This window comes from Urocampus carinirostris, chromosome 17 (genome assembly GCF_059441175.1).
Source record: "Urocampus carinirostris isolate Australia breed hairy pipefish chromosome 17, RoL_Ucar_1.0, whole genome shotgun sequence".
In the NCBI taxonomy this organism is placed as follows: domain Eukaryota; kingdom Metazoa; phylum Chordata; class Actinopteri; order Syngnathiformes; family Syngnathidae; genus Urocampus; species Urocampus carinirostris.
In genome coordinates this window covers 27,829,297-27,848,876 of record NC_142365.1, presented here as the reverse complement: position 1 = coordinate 27,848,876, position 19,580 = coordinate 27,829,297, and the positions used below count along the sequence as shown (strand labels likewise).

Sequence of the window (19,580 nt, the reverse complement as noted above, 5' to 3'; positions counted from 1 at the left end):
CATGGACATCACTGATGTCACACTTTAAAAGAAAATGATCACTTTTTGTGTAGCCTATCTTTGATCAGATGCAAGACAGGCGTCTCCTGCTTCATTCCTTAGAATGGTTGTACACACAATCTCATCAAAATGCTTTCCACGTGAAGAGAGAAAGTGGCACCAACAAAGATGGACAGCTCCCCTAGCGATGCCGCCTACTGCCTGTGCCCGGGAGCCAAGCTTCAATCGCCATTTGCTGGCTACAAGGTGATCTCCGTTAAGGGCGAGGGTACCTTTGGCAAAGTAGCCAAATGCCGTAAGACAGACACCAACAAGACAGTGGCGGTGAAGATGATCAGGGACCAGGGAACCTTTGCTGTGCAGGCCAGGTTTGAGGTTAGACCATAACTTGTCAAAAGAAAAACATTCCAGAATATTGTACTCCGATAACGAGTGCTCCTGAAATGTTACTGAAATGCCTACAGATTGAGGCGCTACAGAAAATCAAAATGCTTGAAAACTACACTAGTCACCTTGTCCAGTGGATGAGCACATTCAACTACATGGGATACATTTGCCTGGAGTTTGAATACCTAGATAAAAGTCTGTTTGACTTCATGAAGGAGCGACATTTCAAGCCTCTCCAAGTCAAGGAGATCCGACCCATTGTCCATCAGGTAAATCGAGTCCCAATCGGAATTATTACAATCTATGAATTTGCTTTACCATGCCATAAATTCCTTTTTTTAATTTTCACGATGAAAAACAATTTCTAGGTGTATAAACAAAATGTCTGCGATGAGTTTGGGGATCAAATAAAGCAGTGTTTCTCAACTGTTTGGCTAGGACCCAAAAGAGGGTCACCGACCTGTTTTCAATGGGTTGTGGGCCTTTGCCGTAGCAAAATAATGCTAGTAAAATAGGGTAATTTAAACTCCTTAACAGCAAATGGCGATAATTCCCTGCAAATACAAGTCGACACCCGACCAACAGAGTTTATTTACACAGGTTGAACATGGCCAAACGCAGATCAATTGTAGAATATATGAGGTATGGATTTTAAAGCCACAGAAGTGAAGCGTTTGCGATTTCATTAAAAATGCAGCTAATTGAGTATTACGGGTTGCTTTGGTTTTTGCTGGTATTTTTTTAATGTGAATATACTCTACAAAGATACCGCGGCCTCTCTCTGCAGAGTTTACATGTTCTCCCTGTGCCTGCGTAGGTTTCCTCAGACCACTCTGGTTTCCTCCCACGTTCCAAAAACATGCATATCAGGTTTGTTGGCCAGTCCAAATTGTCCCTAGGTGTGAATGAGAAAGTGACTTGTATCTCTCTGTGTACCCTGCAACTGGCTGGCAACCAGTTCAGGGTCTTCCCTGCACACTGCCCGAAGATGCCAGGGATGGGCTCCAATACCCCCTCGACGCTTGTGAAGAAAAGCGGCAGAGAAAATAAAGGGATGGATATATCCTACCATCAATGTTTTAAACTTCACAATTTTTTATACACTAAATTTGATAGGTGTCTCAGCGGCTAGGTAGCGTGCAGCCCAAGGGTTCAATTCCAACTACTGCAGCCTCCTGGTGCAGAGTTTGCATGTTCTCCCCATGCCTGAGTTTCCTCTGGGCAATGCAGTTTACTCCAACATTCGAAAAACATGCACGTCAGGTTAATTGGCCAGTCCAAATTGTCCCTAAGTGTGAATGAGCAAGTGTCTCTGTGAGCCCTGTATCTGGCTGGCAACCGGGTCAGGGTCCCCCCCGCCCACTGCTCGATAGCTGTCATGAGCTCCAACACCCCCCCAACGCTAGGGAAGATAAGTATTGCAGAAGCACTGAACTAAAGAACACAACCTTTTCTTTCCTTGCGAAAACTATCCAATTTTGAGACAGCAAACTTGTCTCAATTGCCCTTACATCAACAGCTAGGGCTGGAGCTAGAGCATTTCAACTAGGCAAGCAGCGTCTTCCAAAGAAGACAAGACCAGAGTCTGGGATGTTACACCCCTTATCTTTTTTAAAATATCTTGTTTTGAGGGGATGTCATGTTTTATACAAGTCATTGACAAAAACCTTCACTTTTACCACACTATGTCAGCTCGCCAGGGCTCTGGACCACCTTAAGGGTGGACGGATGATTCACGCCGACCTCAAATTGGAAAACATCATGTTCATCAACCACCGGCAGCAGCCCTACCGTGTTAAAGTCATCGACTTTGGCCTGACGCATGAGGTCGCCGATGCAAGACAGGGCTCGTACATTCAGAGCCGCCCTTACCGGTGATTTACGTCTCATTTCCTGGGTTGCTTCCTGTGGTTTCTTTGGGAGCCAACTTGACATTGTTGACCCTCTCTCAGGTCTCCGGAGATCTTGGTGGGAGCGCCATACAATGAAGCTATTGATATTTGGTCTATGGGATGCGTGGTTGCTTTTTTGTATACGGGTACGCTGATTTTTCCCGGCAAGAATGACTACGAAATGGTAAATATCCACCTGGTAAAGTTAAATGGTAAAATGGTCAAATTTATCTTTGAGGTTTTGGTATAGAGTCCAGCGAATTATTATGTTTATATTAGGAGGGTATTAATTGTAACTACATCTTAGGGGAAAGCTTCTTTGTGCTGTTTTACCAAGTGAGCCGATGTCAAGATTAACCATATATTTGTATTTAAAATCAAATGTTTCAACGGTGACTGTGATTTTGTTCTGTGATTTTTTTCAGATAAGGTACATCATAGAAACCCAGGGAGCATTTCCTGACAGTCTTCTGGTCTCCGGCCAAAAGACTGAACACTTCTTCCAACAGGAAGGTGAAACTAATATGTGGAGCCTCAAGGTAAACTCCCTCTCTTGCTTTACTTGTGGAACTGAACCGGCCTGGAGTTCTGTTTAGGAAGGTTGCTTCCGTATGTTGTTAAAAACTATGATTTTCCCTAGATGTGCTTAATCAATCATATTTTTAAGTAAATATATGGTCTCAATTCCAAGCCTTTAAATTTTATGACATTCAATTTGACTGACGGTCTTTAATTTTCGAGTTTCAGACTTCAATATGAAAATCGGCAAGTCATGTAATTCAGGTCTAAAACTAGCCAAGTCCCAAAAACACATCCTCAAAGTTAAATCCAACCCTTGTTACAAATCTTTTCAGACGTCGGAAACTTACCAGCAAGAAACTGGAATAACAGTCAGGACGGCCACGAGCATGAAGTTGAACTCACTTGACCACCTTCTACAAGTAAGATCTAAAGGTTTTTGAAGAGAATGGTCATTGGGTTCTCATTAATTTTCATTCTCAGCTCCAGCAGTTTCAGTGGTGCTATACCAAAAACCCTTTGGACCAACAGGTGTATGCGGCTGATAAACTGATATTTGTGGATATGCTGAAGGGAATGTTTCGCATTGACGCGTCCTTAAGAATGACACCCCGCCAGGTCCTGGAGCATCAGTTCATCAACATGAGCCACCTGTGGCCACACTTTGCCATCAGCCCCCAGTAAGAATCCTTCCCAAAAATAAGTTAATTGACTTCTGTCTAACAAAAGGTTTATTTGTCTGGTAGCGTTAGGTTTTGTTGCGGAATAATGGCTGCAAGTGAGGGCAAGGATCCTTGCGGTAAAAATTCAAAAGTCTTAGCGCAGAATGCGGACAGCTGTGTTTGCAAGAAGAACGAGATAGCACAGAACAAGAAAGTCAATGATGGTGTGGAGCAACAAGCAAGTCGTCTTCCCAAAAAGCGAAAGTCGGCAGCTGTGGGTTGTCTGCCTAGGTAAGCTCAACTCTGAGTATCATCCGGAACTTATAACGCTAACTACCAGCTTTCTTATTATAAATTCTCAACAATAGCTTCCTGTCTGACCACCTTTACGTGAGACGGATGGCAGATTCCGTGCAACCGGTTCGGTCTTGCTCCAAGGTCGCCAAAACTTCAATGCAGCACCTGGACATGCATGCGGTCTCCGATACTCAATAGAGGATGTGGCTAAGGAAGGACATGAGGAGAATTCAGGCACTGAAACAGGAATAGGAGGGTACACAACTCGAAGCGCTGCATTAACCTACCCTGAATCATAAACCTCTGTGAATAGAATCACTGATGTGGTTTTACAAGAACAGCCAAACCCAAACCCCAAAGCCCAACTGTAATACTTTTCCTTTATCCTGATTGGGGCTCAGAAAGACACTAGATGGTTAAGGCATAGGAACATGAACAATCACCTAAGATGGACAAGTATTTTGAGTCGCTATCTGCATTGGGTTGAAAAATATTTGAATAGTGGCGTGGCTGAGGAAAAAAACTGCTGATTGATGTAGAGTACTGTATTTATTTATTTTTTTGTATATGCTGATAGTGTCTTAAATCGTATAACACTATCCAATATATTTCTTGTTTGCATTTAACTGCACAAGTTATGTCACATTGTCTATTTGTTTATAAATGGACCATTTCATCCAATTGGTTTTGAAACACTGAAAATATAAAAATGTATATATTAATTTACAACTAATAATTATAATTAGAATAATTTAAAAGTAATAGCTCCCCTTTTAAAGCAATCATTTGCATTAAGAACTGCAATAGGGCTACTTCAGGACAATTACAGAAGAATTGTATTGCATAAAATGTAAATATTGTTCAATACAATGATTTTTTTTTAAAAAGCATGTACAGAAAAAAATGCAGTAAGATATTTGAATTTTGCCAATGAAAAATTTAGTTTTTACGGGGGAACACCTAAGGAAACCGGATAAGAAAGACACCAAAACAACAATCAATTTTGTGAGCAGCACCTTTTAAACACAGCATCATCTTAAAAGATTGATTCAATGATTTAAAAGTCTTTCTCCATCTGTCTATCTATATAATCCTAGTGGCAGGTGGTAAGAGTCAAGAACACACTCACATTCACCAAACATTCATTCCCCTTGGCTTTTCCCAACCTGACTGTCAACATTAAGGCCACAGCACAATAAAGAGTGAGATGCTGTGCCATACAACCCTTCATCAGCAGAGAGGCCTGACAGCATACACTGGTTTACCCCCTCTGCATCATATTCATCGATATCAGTCATTCTTAACAAACCTTAATAGTTCTCATCCATCCCTAGCACACACCCTTGCATCCATTAATTTAATCGACCTTGCATCAAGAGCATGTTTCACCCCGTCCATTCAACCATATTCAAGCCTTCTCATTCTATTTCCAACCACTTCTGCACAACATACTCTTTCAATCAAACGGTCTTCATCCAATCTTTCCATATATCTGAACCATCTCAGAGCGTTTTCAACCCTCTTAGCAAGGTTTCTCACCACACCAGCTCTTCTGCATACTTCTTTATTCCTTAACCTATCCAGTCATGTCACTCCACACGTACCACTCAAACATCTAATTTCAAAGACATGTAATCTATTACGCTCATTTACTCCCAAGCCCCACGTCTCTGAGCTATCACTGTTGGTACCAACCCACAATCATACACACTCACTTCGCATCCATATGCAGATTTCTACATTTGAACAACCAGTTCAGCACACCAATTGCCTTGCACCCTTTACATACCCTCTTCTTCACTTCTGGCCCCAAACGACATACCAACCCAAACACTTAAAACCATCTAACTTCTGCAACTTTACACCATCCAACAAAATCTCTACTCCACAGTGTTGTTTTACTTTGTGGACTGGTAACCAAGGAGATTCACTGTGTGTATATAATTTACAGTTTCACACTAAACTGGAGTACCCCCAGTATTAGTTATGTGTGAATGAGTACAGTAGAATGTGTGACAGTATAGTAATATACTGTGAGAGTGTATAGTAATACCTCTGAGAGTGTATAGTAATGTGTGTATGAGAGTATAGTAATATGTGTGGGAGTGTATTGAAGTGTGTGTATGAGAATATCATACTGTGTGCATGAGAGTATTGTTGTATGAGTGAGAGCATAGAAGAGAGTGAGAGTGTAGTAGTATGTTTAAGTTGTGTTTCTGCATGGGAGTATAGTTATAGTGAGAGTATAGTAGAGCATGTGAGAGCAACTATGATATACCTCTCAAACGGCCTCTCAAACGGCCTCTCATATAATGAGAACTGAACTCTCATATTTTAAGATGGTGTCAGGGAAGTGTATCATACTTGCTCTCATATATAACATCATACTCTCACAAATGCACAACTATACTCCCATACAGACACAGTCATACCCATGCAAAATACTACTATACTCTCTCACTATACTATTATACTTTTATATACATACATACACAGCTATACTTTCTTACACCTAATATCATATTCTCATTAATATTACAATGCCTTCACACACACATACAAATACTCTCACACACACATACAACTATATTCATACACACACACTACTATAGACTCAAACGCACTATTACACTCTCTAACATACACTACTCAAACACATGGTCCCACACATACTCCCACACATAGCCCCCCACCTCCCACTACTATTGATTCTCACACACACTATTATATTCTCTCACACACCATTAAAAACCCTAATCCAATTGCGCATATAAGACACTTTTGTAATATAAATGAGAGATTATAGTAGTGTGAGAGTTTAGTATGTATGAGCAAGTATAGTTGTGTCTGTGTATGAATATGACTGTCTATTTGAGAGGATAGTTGTGTATGTGTGAAGTATGATGCTATATGTGAGCGCAAGTATGATTTACTTCTCAAACGGCCTCTCAATGCAGGCTGCCGATGCACGAGCGCTCATTAATAAAACTTTTATTCTCAGTCAGGAAATGCATTCGAGCCCCGGTGGCTGGAGCTCCTCTCAGACACAGGAAATGGCCGCCTGGCCAGAGGCCAATCGAGCTATTTCAAGGGGGAGGGAGGCGGCCAGGGGTGGGGTTTTTTTGCTCCATCCGGAGCCAATCAAGCCGGGCCTGGTCACTTAATGGATCGGTGTCTGGGCTCATCTGCTCACCCACATATCAGCCGCAACTAGAGGGCATGTGGGTGTGACCTGAGAAACAGCTGGCAAAAACGGGGAGGAAAGAAAGCCGGATGTTCAATTGTGACGGAATCCATTTCAGAAACTGACATTTGGATGAGAGTTTGCATGAAATAAATGAAAATGTGATTGTTAAAACTTCTCAAGAAATTGTGACCTTGTGTTAATAAGAAGGACGATAATCTAAATCTCAACTTAATTGATCTAAATCAAAGCCTCTCCAAATGTTTTCGGTTAAGAATAAATTTACATTAAAAAAATACCAGCAAAAACCAAAGCAACCCGTAATACTCAATTAGCTGCATTTTTAATGAAATCGCAAACGCTTCACTTCTGTGGCTTTAAAATCCATACCTCATATATTCTCCAATTGATCTGCGTTTGGCCATGTTCAAACTGTGTAAATAAACTCTGTTGGTCGGGTGTCGACTTGTATTTGCAGGCAATTATCGCCATCTGCTGTTAAGGAGTTTAAATTACCCTATTTTACTAGCATTATTTTGCTACGGCAAAGGCCCACAACCCATTGAAAACAGGTCAATGACCCTCTTTTGGGTCCTAACCCAACAGTTGAGGAACACGGCTTTATTTGATCCCCAAACTCATCGCAGACATTTTGTTTCTACACCTAGAAATTGTTTTTCATTGTGAAAATAAAAGCATGTACGGCATGGTAAAGCAAATTCATATATCTCTCATCTCATCTCATTAGCCGTACCGCTTATCCTCATTAGGGTCGCGGGGGGGCTGGAGCCTATCCCAGCCATCTCCGGGCAGTGGGCAGGGGACACCCTGAAGTGGTTGCCAGCCAATCGCAGGGCACACAGGGACAGACAACTCATTCGCTCATTCACACCTGGGGACAATTTAGACCGGCCAATTCACCTGAAATGCATGTTTTTGGAATGTGGGAGGAAACCGGAGTGCCCGGAGGAAACCCACGCAAGCACGGGGAGAACATACAAACTCCGCACAGGAAGTCTGGAGCTGGATTTGAACCCACGACAGGTTCCCATGACATGAACTGTGCCGCACAAGCGCTAACCACTGCGCTGCCGTGCTGCCCCAAATTCATATATATATATATATATATATATATATATATATATATATATATATATATATATATATATATATATATATATATATATATATATATATATATATATATATATATATATATATATATATATATATATATATATTTTACATGTATGTATATATAAATATATCTATCTATCTATCTATCTATCTATCTATCTATCTATCTATCTATCCACCCTGGTCATATCCCTCGAGAGGGGTGACCGACAGCAAGACAAACACATACAAAAACAAAGAAAATTAAAAAAAGGAAAATGTAGCAAAAAACACACACAAAAATATTTGTTTTGATATCACCAACACAAGCCAAAGAAGATAAATCATTCTAAAGTTTTAAATTATTTGTGAACAAAGCTACTGTCTATATAAACTGGTCATCTGAGCTATATTTTTTGTCAAATTTACCTCCTTGCATAAAGTGGTATGCTAACTGTTATTTACACAATTTGGACCGGCGTATGCAAGGTAAAAAAGTCATGCATAAAATCTTCACTATCTGAGTGAGGGATTATAGTAGTGTGTGTGAGAGAGTATATTAGTGTGTGTGAGACTATAGTGGTATGTATCAGAGTATAGTTGTGTTTGTGCGTGGGTATGACTCTCAGTATGAGAGAGGGTATAGTTATGCATTTGTGAGTATAGTGTTACATGTGAGAGCAACAATCTATGTGTAGCGCCGATCAAAAGAACATGTTTTTGTTGACTTTGATCATGAACATAAAGTCGCTATCTTGCTACTCGCAGATACTTTGTGCTTTTTCAAGATGCTACTATTTACGATCGGCGATCTTTTTCTGTTTGCCTGGTATAATCTGACATGAATTCCACTGTTCTGTTAACAAGGCGCGTGCAGCTAGGCTGTCACACTTGGTTACAAACAATAAAAGGGATCTATATGTAACCTTACTGTATGTAAAAAATAATGTCATCCTTTTTTTTACTAATTATACCTGTAATTGTATTTATTGTATTTTTGCAGTCGTATACTCTCGTATACTTTGTTCATTTTATTTATTTAACGTGTCTGGTGCCCTAAGGAAAATTAATTTTGGCGACTGTAGGGGGGCGTGGTGATACTGTAGAGTCACTATTTCGCTGATTTTCACGTTAAGGTCCTTATTAACCGCAATATCCGAGAGATTACTGTATGTTCTTTCAGCAACGTGCCCAACACTGATGATGACCACTTGAGCGCACATGCACAAAGTGGTTTGAATTCAGTGATGGGAGTGGGTGGGGACCGAGAGGGAGGAGTGCATGTGCGTGCATGCTTGCGCATTTGACCGAGAGAGAGAACGTGCGAGCAGGAGAAGTCTCGCAGCCATTCATCTCCGGAGAAGAAACAAAAACTGAAGGACCGCGCTGGAAAAGCCAAGTCCTCCTAAACAATCCCTGCCTCCCACTTTCTTGACTTTGACGCACTTGTATACTTTCTTAACTCAAACGACCACGCCTCACCCTGGTCTTTGGTCGTCAGCATCATCGGAAAGCCTCCCGCACCGAGTTTTAGAAGAACTGCAACAGCGGTGGGGGAGGAGGTGACCTCAGGAGGACGCAAAGGGATCCCAGCTCCGGGAAGAGGAGGAGGAAGAGGAGGAGGAGGAAGAGGGCACATCCTGCTGATAGAGAGCATCCACCAAGCTTTTCTCTCCCCCCCGTGTGCGTGCACATGGACATTCATTTCACATCAGTTTTAAAAAGGGCTTTTTCTACTTACAGCACCCTGTGAATTGTGTTGTCACAGTTACAGCAAATGCACTTTGAAATCGAACTTTATTTCACGTGAGGATCATTTTTGCGTAAAGGGACGAGCACCAGCACAAAAATGGACCTCAATCGAATTAGAGGTAAGTGCATCCCTCTGAAAAGTTTTTGTGGGAGTGCTGCGACATAAAAAAAAAAACTGTCACCGTTTTTGTAAATTTGTTTGCTTAAATAGGTAAAAATATGCACTGCTGTTCAAAAGTTTGGGGTCACCCAGGCAATTCGTGTTTTCCATGAAAAGTCACACATTTATTTATCAAGTTTGTTCTCCAATTTCTGTGCGATTTTGCCTATTATAATCTCTCCCTTTCGTTGGCCAGTCTTAAATAAAATATTTATTTGCCAAATCCCTTGAAGGCCAGCATTTCTGAGTTGCTGATTTACTGTAGACGTTGACACTAGTTTTTTTGCAGGTACTATTTAGCAAAGCTGCTAGTTGAAGACCTTCAAAGCATCTATTATTCAAACTAGAGACTTCAATGTACTTATTCACTTGTTTGGTTGAACTCCTACTTATCTTTACTCTGGTTAGAGGCTGTTTATGCTGTTCTCTGAAGGGAGTGGTGCACACGGTTGTAGGAGCTCTTCAGTTGCTTGGCTTTCAAAGATAAGAACATTTCCTAGCGATCCCAAACTTTTGAATATTAGTGTATATTGGTCAGAAGGTTTAAAAAAACAGCTTTGATTTGACTGTAATCATGTAATGTGGTTTATAATGGTATGAAGGTAATTGGTGCATGGAGGTGCTTATGGTTATGCTGTTCTAAGATGGATTTAAAGCACATAACATTAAATTATTTCTTTGCTGCATTTTTGTATCGATCAAACACGTTTCCACCCCTGGAAGCTGATTGAACAATATATTTAGCATGCTAAGTTTTTACTGAGTCTTGTGGGCCATATATGACTTTTCATTGAGTACATACACAAATAAACCTGACTTGACTATATACATGACTCGGAGATAGAATTGAACTTTTGCAATTTTTCAATATGTTTTATTCATAGCCACATCACTCATCTGAAGCCGAGAGAGTTGTAAATCATTTAGGGTTCGGTCCAGTATATAAAGGACACAATTTTTAACTTTAGAGTCAAGGTGTCACACCGATCCCGTTTTGGCTGGAAATTGCTAAATAATCCTTTAAATGGAAGATCATGGAAGAATATATATTAATTCTTGAGAAAATTTATGATGAAAAGCCAGAGAAGATGCTTTAATCCATAACAAACCTTTTACTTAGAAGCTCTAAGAAAGAATGTAGAACAACTTAATTTGGTGGGCGGTAGGAATGGATGATGCAGCGATGTCTGCACTGAAGGTAAATACATTGAGATCGTCGATTGCAGTATTTTGTGACATTTTTTTCAAAATAACTTTGCTCGCACCTTGTTTTGAAACAATTTTTTAGGATACAATTGTCAGTTAACACCTCAACACTCTTAAGTAACTGCGGTAGGGAGACCAATTTGAAGTGATATATTCATACTGATATGCATAAACATATATAAACTGATAAACAAAAGTACTACTAATACAATTGTTTGGTACTACACTTATATTTTTTCTCAAGAAGCATTAATTTCACATGTATTCGTTATACAGGACTGTCTCAGAAAATTAGAATATTGTGATAAAGTTCTTTATTTTCTGTAATGCAATTAAAAAAACAAAAATGTCATACATTCTGCATTCATTACATATCAACTGAACTATTTCAAGCCTTTTATTATTTTAATATTGCTGAATTTGGCTTAAAGCTTAAGAAAACTCAAAAATCCTATCTCAAAATATTAGAATATCATGAAAAAGTATACAAGTAGGCTATTCAACTAATCACCTGAATCATCTAATTAACTCGAAACACCTTGTGAGGGTTTCCTGAGCCTTAAAAACACTCAGCTTGGTTCAGTAAACTAAATCACAAGTATGGGGAAGACTGCTGATCTGACTGCATTGATACCCTCCATCAGGAGGGTAAGACACAAAAAGAAATTTCTCAAAGAGCAGGCTGTTCACAGAGTGCAGTTTCAAAGCATATCCACAAAAAGTCTGTTGGAAGGGAAAAATGTGGCCGGAAATGCTGCACAACCAAGAGAGATGACCGCAGCCTTAACAAAATTGTGAAGAAGAGCCGCTTCCAGAATTTGGGGGAGCTTCAAAGACAGTGGGCTGAAGCTAGAGTCCAGGTATCAAAAGCCACAGTTCACAGACGTGTCCGGGAAATGGGCTACAATAGCCGTATTCCCATGGTCAAGCCACTTCTGAACTCAAGACAACGGAAGAAGCGTCTGACTTGGGCTATGGAGAAGAAGCACTGGACAGTTGCAGAGTGGTCCAAAGTCCTCTTTTCAGACGAAAGCAAGTTTTGCATTTCATTTGGAAGTCAAGGCGCCAGAGTCTGGAGAAAGGCTGGAGAGGAGCAAAATCCAAGTTGCTTGAAATCCAGTGTGAAGTTCCCACAGTCAGCAATGGTTTGGGGAGCCATGTCAGCTGCTGGTGTTGGTCCACTGTGTTTCATCAAGTCCAGAGTAAATGCAACTGTGTACCAAGAGATTTTAGAGCACTACATGCTTCCATCTGCTGAAAAGCTCTATGGAGATGAGGATTTCATTTTCCAGCATGATCTGGCACCTGCCCACGGTGCCAAAACCACCAGTAACTGGTGCACTGACCATGGCATCACTGTCCTTGATTGGCCTGCTAATTCCCCTGACCTGAACCCCATCGAGAATTTGTGGGGTATAGTTAAGAAGAAGATGAAAGACACCAGACCTACAAATGCAAATGAGCTGAAGGCCGCTATCGAAGCATCCTGGGCATCAATAACACCTCAGCAATGCCACAGGCTGATTGCCTCCATGCCACGCCGGATTGATGTAGTAATCCGTGCAAAAGGATTCCCAACCAAGTACTGAGTGCATCAATGGACATTTTCAAATGTTTGATTTAGTTTTGCTGTTATAAAATTATTTTTTTACTTGGTCTGAGGAAGTATTCTAATATTTTGAGATAGGATTTTTGAGTTTTCTTAAGCTGTAAGCCAAATTCAGCAATATTCAAATAATAAAAGGCTTGAAATTGTTCAGTTGATGTGTAATGAATCCAGAATGTATGACATTTTTGTTGTTTTAATTGCATTACAGAAAATAAAGAACTTTATCACAATATTCTAATTTTCTGAGACAGTCCTGTAATTATTTTAGCTTAAACCTGTGTGTTTCACAAATATTATCTACCCTGATCGTATCCCTTGAGAGGGGTGACCGACAGCAAGACAAACATACACAAAAACAAGTAAAGAAAATGGGAAAAAGTAGCAAAGAACACAACAAATTTGACCAAGCCAACCTAAATGCCCAAACACCCAAACAAGTCAAGCACCTCGGCACCCAGGTTGGTCATACTTTCGTCCCTCCAGATCAAACGGGGCAAATGTCACACGGGTCAGGGTGACACAACACACTCTTCTGTTCAACAGCAGGGCCCGACAGCTTTAAATGCTTTACCCCTGCCGCATCATACAGGTGCCCTGCCCATCCCTTAGAACACGTCTAAACATCCCACTATCCTTTTACAACACCTGTCCACTCATTCCTATCACCAACAAGAGCTCTAGCTTCCACTACATTTAGACCTCTTTCCTTCAGTGCACTCAAAACACTATCCATCCACGTCAATCGCAAACTACCTCTTGGTCTCATATTTATTTCTGCTCTGTAGATCCTCTTCAACATTTGCTCCTCATCCATCCTCTCCATGTGTCCAAACCAACCAAGTACTGTCTTATCCACACACTTGCTCAGTTCCACTACTACTCCAGTTATATCCCTCTCGATTTCATTTCTCAATCTATCCAATCTTGTCACTCCTAACATACTCCTCTAACACTTCATCTCAAAAACATTTGATTTTATTCTCAAATCCGCGTTCAGGCTCCAAGCCTCTGCAACTTACAAAAGTCGGCTCAATCACACTCTCATACAGTCCTCTCTCAACATCCATACTCATACTCTTGTTACACAACAATCTTCTCAGAGCACCCAAAACCTTGCTTCATTGATTCACTTTGGGCAATACCTCGCACTCCATTCAACCAACTAAAGCTAAATCACAACCCAAGTACCTAAAGCTTTTCACTTCTTCCAGCACCTGTCCATTCAACCTTATTTCCAACGCCATGCCCATTCCATCATGTGAACACTTCATCACCATACTTCTGCCAACATTCACACATAACTTACGCCTATCACACACTCTTCCAAACTCCATTATCAACCTTTTCAATTTTTCCTCAAAATCAGCCACAAGCGCTGTGTTAAATGCAAACAACAACTTAATTTCATAACTAATTTGACAAAATTAATTGATAAATATAAAATTAAGTACAACATTTACATGTGCCCATGTCTATTTATAAATGCGGATGAGAAAAAGTGGATGGGTCTACATGATCTTTTTCCCATATGTATTGCCGGTACAAAAATTAAAATCAATAGATTTTTATCTTCTTGGCCCCACCCTTCTGCCAAAATGTTTTAACCTAATTTGTTTCACTATAAAAAGTTTATTCACCCATGGTTCGGAATGTGACGATTGACTGAAATCTAATCGACATTAGGATGTGACGTAGTGCAATTGTGTAATCGCATGATACTGCGTTTTTTTCCCCAATGATGTACAGACAGCAACCCTAAATTAGTTACCCAGAAGAGGACACTGTTTATTTAACATTCATGTAAAATTCACCTAAAATATCAGTCCAAGATGTACCCAGAGTAAATTGAATGTTGTTGTTGAACTGTTTGGAGAATCTGGAAGGTTTTGGTCTCTTTTGAAAGTAACATTCTGAAGTTTTGTCGCTAATTAAAATACTGAAGTGCTACTAACATTGAGTTATCTAAGTTGGAACACACATAAATGGTTGTTTTTTTTATTCTCCCCTGATTATTTTAATGCAATAATTTGCCTGCAGATGAGTGTAGCATTGGCATCTTCATACTTGTCAGCCTCCACTGCTCCACGGCCATACATATTCGTATTTTCCTGTACAAAATACAAAATAGTACACCATAATTTTTTTTTTCGGAATGATGCATGATGGGAAATCCCCAGGCGGCAATCGCATGCGCACAGAAGCATCAAACTGCTCGCTTCGTTTGCAACGAAAAAAAAAGATACCGAGATAGAGGCTTCTGCGGCGAACTCGTTTGACTTGATTGATTTGCCGTTTCGTGATAGTCGGTGTATACCGGATGGTACCCATAATTGACAAATTTGCGTTTTTCGTACAGATTTCCTTGTAAGTCGCACTCGTCTTAAAATGAATAAAAAACGTACTTTGTACGGCAAAGCCGTACAGGTTGACAGGTATGCATCTTAGATGGGGAAAAGCTGGGACAATAGCATGAAGCCATACCTGGTCCTATGTCAAAGTTTATCACAAACTGAAAAACTAAACATTACTATATTACATATTTTTCCAAGGGCATATCTAAGTATTTCCAAAAGTGGTAATATGGAGACTCCAATAGGACCAGTGACTGGTGACATCATACAGACAGGTCTTTGCTTTAAACAGTCTGACGGCCCTCTAGCAGGTTAAAGCATGTCACTCAGATTCATAACTGGGATAAATAATTGATCCGAAAGGTTGTTATTCTTCAAAATCTTTAGAAATAAAAAAAAAGGTTTTAATATCATATTTAAGGTATTCCTCATAAAACATGTTTGTTGCCATTAGTATTTTTATCTTTTTTCCCCACTAGTTTTTGACGCCGCTCATGGGAGTATGTATGTACTGGTAGGACATACATCCAAGGGCTAAGTATTTACAAAAATAAGAAAACTAGCACAGAAAATGCACCTTTCTTTTAAAATTGAAAATTGCATCGAGATTGCAATACTGGTCCTAAAAATCGCAATTAGTTTTTTTCTCAAAATTGTGCAAGCCTAGGGACACCCGTTTGAGAATAATTTCCTCTCAAAAGTCACTACTTCATAATAATTTTTACTACTTTACTAATAATTTTTACTTCAGAGTAATTTTCGCATAATAAAGCACTAAATTAAGAGAGCCCCCCCCCTCCAAAATAGTCTTTTGTCATGTATTTTCATATACAAGTTGCACTGGTAGAACCTCCTGTGTAGAGTTTGCTTGTTCTTCCAGTGCGTGCGTGGGTTTCCTCCGGGCACTCCGGTTTCCTCCCACATTCCAAAAACATGCATGTCAGGTTAATTGGATGGTCCAAATTGTCCCTAGGTGTGAATGAGCGAGCAAATTGTCTGTCCCTGTGTGCCCTGCGACTGGCTGGCAACCAGTTTAGGGTGTTCCCTGCCCACTGCCCGAGGATGGCTGGGATGGGCTCCAGCACCCCCGCGACCCTACTGAGGATAAGCGGTGCAGATAATGGTGGGATGGATGGAAGTTGCACTGGACTATACATAGGAGGGGATTAAAACTACAGTAAGAGCTAGGGTTACATAAAAAATAAATAAATATAATTCAATTTAAATCATTTATTTTATAGAACATAAACAATGACTTCTGGTTTGACAACTCACTCCGAACTATCCTCTTTTTTTTGTCAGCTAACAAACTATGTACACCCAAAAAAAACTCGTATTCTTTACACAGTACCAAAAAAGTCCCGTTAGCTTGCTAACTATACAGATATATTCTAAGCTAAGCGAAGAAATGCCAACAACAATTCATGCAAGAGTACGTAATTTTGTAAAGAACAATCATGGTTTATGGATCCCTTAACCGCCTGGTTTGTCAGGGCACCAGTGAGGACGCAACTCAATTTTCTCTACTGTTGACTGTCACCAACTTATTTTTTGGACATGGCAAAGTTAACACCAGTCAATTGTTACCAGTAATGTTATCAGCCCAGTTCTTTTTCTGTCTTCCTGCTCCCTTGGACTCTGCCCCGGAGAAGTATTTTGGCCAGTCCTGATGATCATGTGGCGTGAACATACCACTGCAGTTTTCTTCTGTGCTCAGTTGACAACAGTTCTTCGTAGGGTCCATAGTGCCCTCTGACAGTGTTTTGAACTGTTTGTCACATGGGCTATGTAGCGTATGCCTAGAAGTTTCTTGTCAAGTCAAGTATAGGCCTTAATCACAAAAAGTTTTGGTCTGGACATCCCCTGATCTAAAACTTACTTGAGGGCAGGGAAAAACTCAAAACCTCAGCACTGCATCACCATGGCCTGGAATTTCTTTTGTAGTTTTCCTGTGAGAGGAAGCCTGGAGGAAGATGTAAGTTACCAATGCTTGCATGAGTGTCATCTTTGATATACCATAAAGAAAAATCTTCAAGTTATCTTATTACGTTTCTTACGGACAATTATTAACCAAAACCAATAACAAAAGAAGATTTGCAATGAGCACCTGACAGTTGTCGGCTGAGCTGCCATCCAAGTAATGCTCTTCTTTTTTATTTCCTTTCATCAACAATTGATTATCATGTTAACCACAAGAAAGCACTCGAAGACCATTCTATATGTTTCTCAAAGCAGAATCGTTACTGTATGAAGTAAAATTTAATTGTAACTATGTATTAACAATATTATCAAACATATTTTCATGTATATAAGAGAAACTTTCTGACTAATTTGCAGTTTTAGGTGTGCCTTATAGTCAGAAAAATACAGCAATAACATAAAAATTCAAATATTGTTTTGATACATGTTTTCTTTTCTTTCTTGATGTACACTCGATTGCAGAAATAGGCTCGCCCCTGATGGAAACATGTCACAAAGCTGATTCCCCAAAACTTTAATGAGCCTTTTAACATGAAAAGGCTTTTACAGATGTGCATGTTAGATATCATATGAGATATTATTGGACTGAATTTGGACAACATTGGATGAAGTAAATGTGTCAGTATCTCCTTTTTGTCTGAATTTTGACCACATTGGAGTCAATCTGGCAGAAAAATTACTTTATGCAGTACAGTATCATTATTTTTTGAGTGAGTATTTTGTATGGTGCAGAGACTTGGAGCCTGAACGCAGATTTGAGAAGGAGAGTAAATGTTTTTGAGATGAAGTGTTTGAGGAGTATGTTAGGAGTGACAAGATTGGATGGATTGAGGAATGAAATTGAGACAGAACTGGAGTAGTAGTGGAATTGAGCAAGGGTGTGGATAAGAGAGTACTCGGTTGGTTTGGACACATGGAGAGGATGGATGAGGAGCAAATGTTGAATAGGATCTACAGAGCAGAAGTAAATGGAAGAAGACCAAGAGGAAGGCCACGATTGACGTGGATGGATGGTGTTATGAGTGCACTGCAGAAAAGAGGTCTGAATATAGTGGAAGCTAGAGCTCTTGTTGGTGATAGGAATGAGTGGAGAGGTGTTGTAAAAGGATAGTGGGATGTTTAGACCTGTTCTAAGGGATGGGCAGGGCACCCGTATGATGCGGCAGGGGTAAACCAGTGAAAGCTGTCGGGCCCTGCTGTTGAACAGAAAAGTGTGTTGTGTCACCCTGACCCGAGTGACATGGCCGCTTTTTTGTGTCCTGTTTCATCTGGAGGGACGAAAGCATGACCAACTTGAGTGCTGAGGTGCTTAACTTGTTTGGGTGTTTGGACATTTAGTTTGATCATGGTCCAAAAAGTTTTGTGTGTTTTTTTGCTACTTTTTCACTTTTTATAATTTTATTTGTTTTTGTATGTGCTTGTCTTGCTGTCTGTCACCCCTTCAAGGGATACGACCAGGGTAGATAGATAGAATTATTTTGTAACTATGCATCTCCAGATTATTTTTTCCCCCGGTAGATAAGGCGCACCAGGTTGATAATTGCACTTTCAAATTTCTGGCCAATTAAGGGGTTTTAGGTGTGCCTTATAGTCTGTAAAATACGGCATTACTTTATGTTGACAAAAGTTTAGAAGTCATTAAGGAAAAAATACATGACTCTTCCTAACTATTTTTTATGTTTGAATTACATCACATTATGACTTTTAGTTTAGGGATCTTAAATCACAGAAGTTTGTGTTAGTGTGTCTCCTTGTCAGTTTTATTTAAAAATAACACTAATACATTACTATTACATACACTACTAATCAGTGTATGTAATAGTAATGTATTAGTGTTAGTATTAGTGTCAGTTTGATTTAAAAATAACACTAATACATTGAAATGTACATTTGTTGAACCTTATTTATGGGCCACATGGGTCAAGAGGAACCCAATAAAACGGGAAAAAAGCTACTTACAAAGTCTAATCATGGGGGATCTTCTGCACTGTGGGGACCCCAAATCCCCCCTTTCCCTTTCCCTTCCCACCCCCCATTGGGGCCATAAATCAGGCCTACCATAACGGACAAATGTGTGCACGTGTGTGTGTAAACGTGACCGGGCCGGGCTGGTGAGGGTTGCCATCGATTGTTCTCAAGGTCGGATGCAAAATGTCGATAGCCATCTCCGCTGGGGTGGGCCGATAGATGATGGGATGGAGTGACGTGGGGGATGGGAGTGCGGGTATGATATGGAGCATGGAGGTGGTAGCTGAAATAACTAGCCAAAAAGCGTAACAGGGGATGAGAGAGAAGATGAAATGGATGATAGAGAAAGGAAGGGAGGGTATGAATGGAGTTTTTTAAACACCACAGCAGAAGCACTAACGAGCCAACTAATGCACTATACAACCGCAGTTCTTTGGAAATGTACAATTTGCTCCGAAAGACAACTTTAGTAAGGTAGCTCTGCCTTTACTTTGTTG

General features: G+C 40.1%; 2 protein-coding genes across 3 annotated transcripts in view; both read left to right on the top strand.

Moving 5' to 3' along the window:
- Window positions 1–58: 58 nt before the first annotated feature.
- Window positions 59–4,486, top strand: LOC148349688 (homeodomain-interacting protein kinase 1-like). 2 transcript variants are annotated; one of them, XM_088321456.1, is made up of 9 exons: window positions 59–375; window positions 465–656; window positions 2,080–2,261; window positions 2,340–2,463; window positions 2,705–2,818; window positions 3,134–3,220; window positions 3,330–3,478; window positions 3,545–3,751; window positions 3,829–4,486. In XM_088321456.1, the coding sequence occupies exons 1-9, from the start codon at window positions 169–171 to the stop codon at window positions 3,953–3,955; spliced, it is 1,389 nt and encodes a 462-aa protein (XP_088177582.1). In that variant the 5' UTR covers window positions 59–168; the 3' UTR covers window positions 3,956–4,486. The 2 variants fall into 2 exon arrangements, with proteins under 2 accessions (XP_088177582.1, XP_088177581.1); XM_088321455.1 differs by having other exon boundaries at window positions 3,282–3,478.
- Window positions 4,487–8,220: 3,734 nt separating this feature from the next.
- Window positions 8,221–19,580, top strand: part of LOC148349686 (protein sprouty homolog 3) — a 29,432-nt gene continuing 18,072 nt past the window's right edge. Inside the window, exon 1 of the mRNA XM_088321630.1 lies at window positions 8,221–9,928. The gene's annotated coding sequence lies outside the window, so the exon portion shown is untranslated. The remainder of the gene's footprint in view (window positions 9,929–19,580) is intronic.

Bases quoted from the DNA above. Each gene is read 5' to 3' on its own strand.
- LOC148349688 (XM_088321455.1), top strand. From the start codon at position 169: ATGGACAGCTCCCCTAGCGATGCCGCCTACTGCCTGTGCCCGGGAGCC. The intron at 376-464 runs GTTAGACCATAA...AAATGCCTACAG, and splicing joins CTGTGCAGGCCAGGTTTGAG to ATTGAGGCGCTACAGAAAAT. The intron at 2,819-3,133 runs GTAAACTCCCTC...AAATCTTTTCAG, and splicing joins CTAATATGTGGAGCCTCAAG to ACGTCGGAAACTTACCAGCA.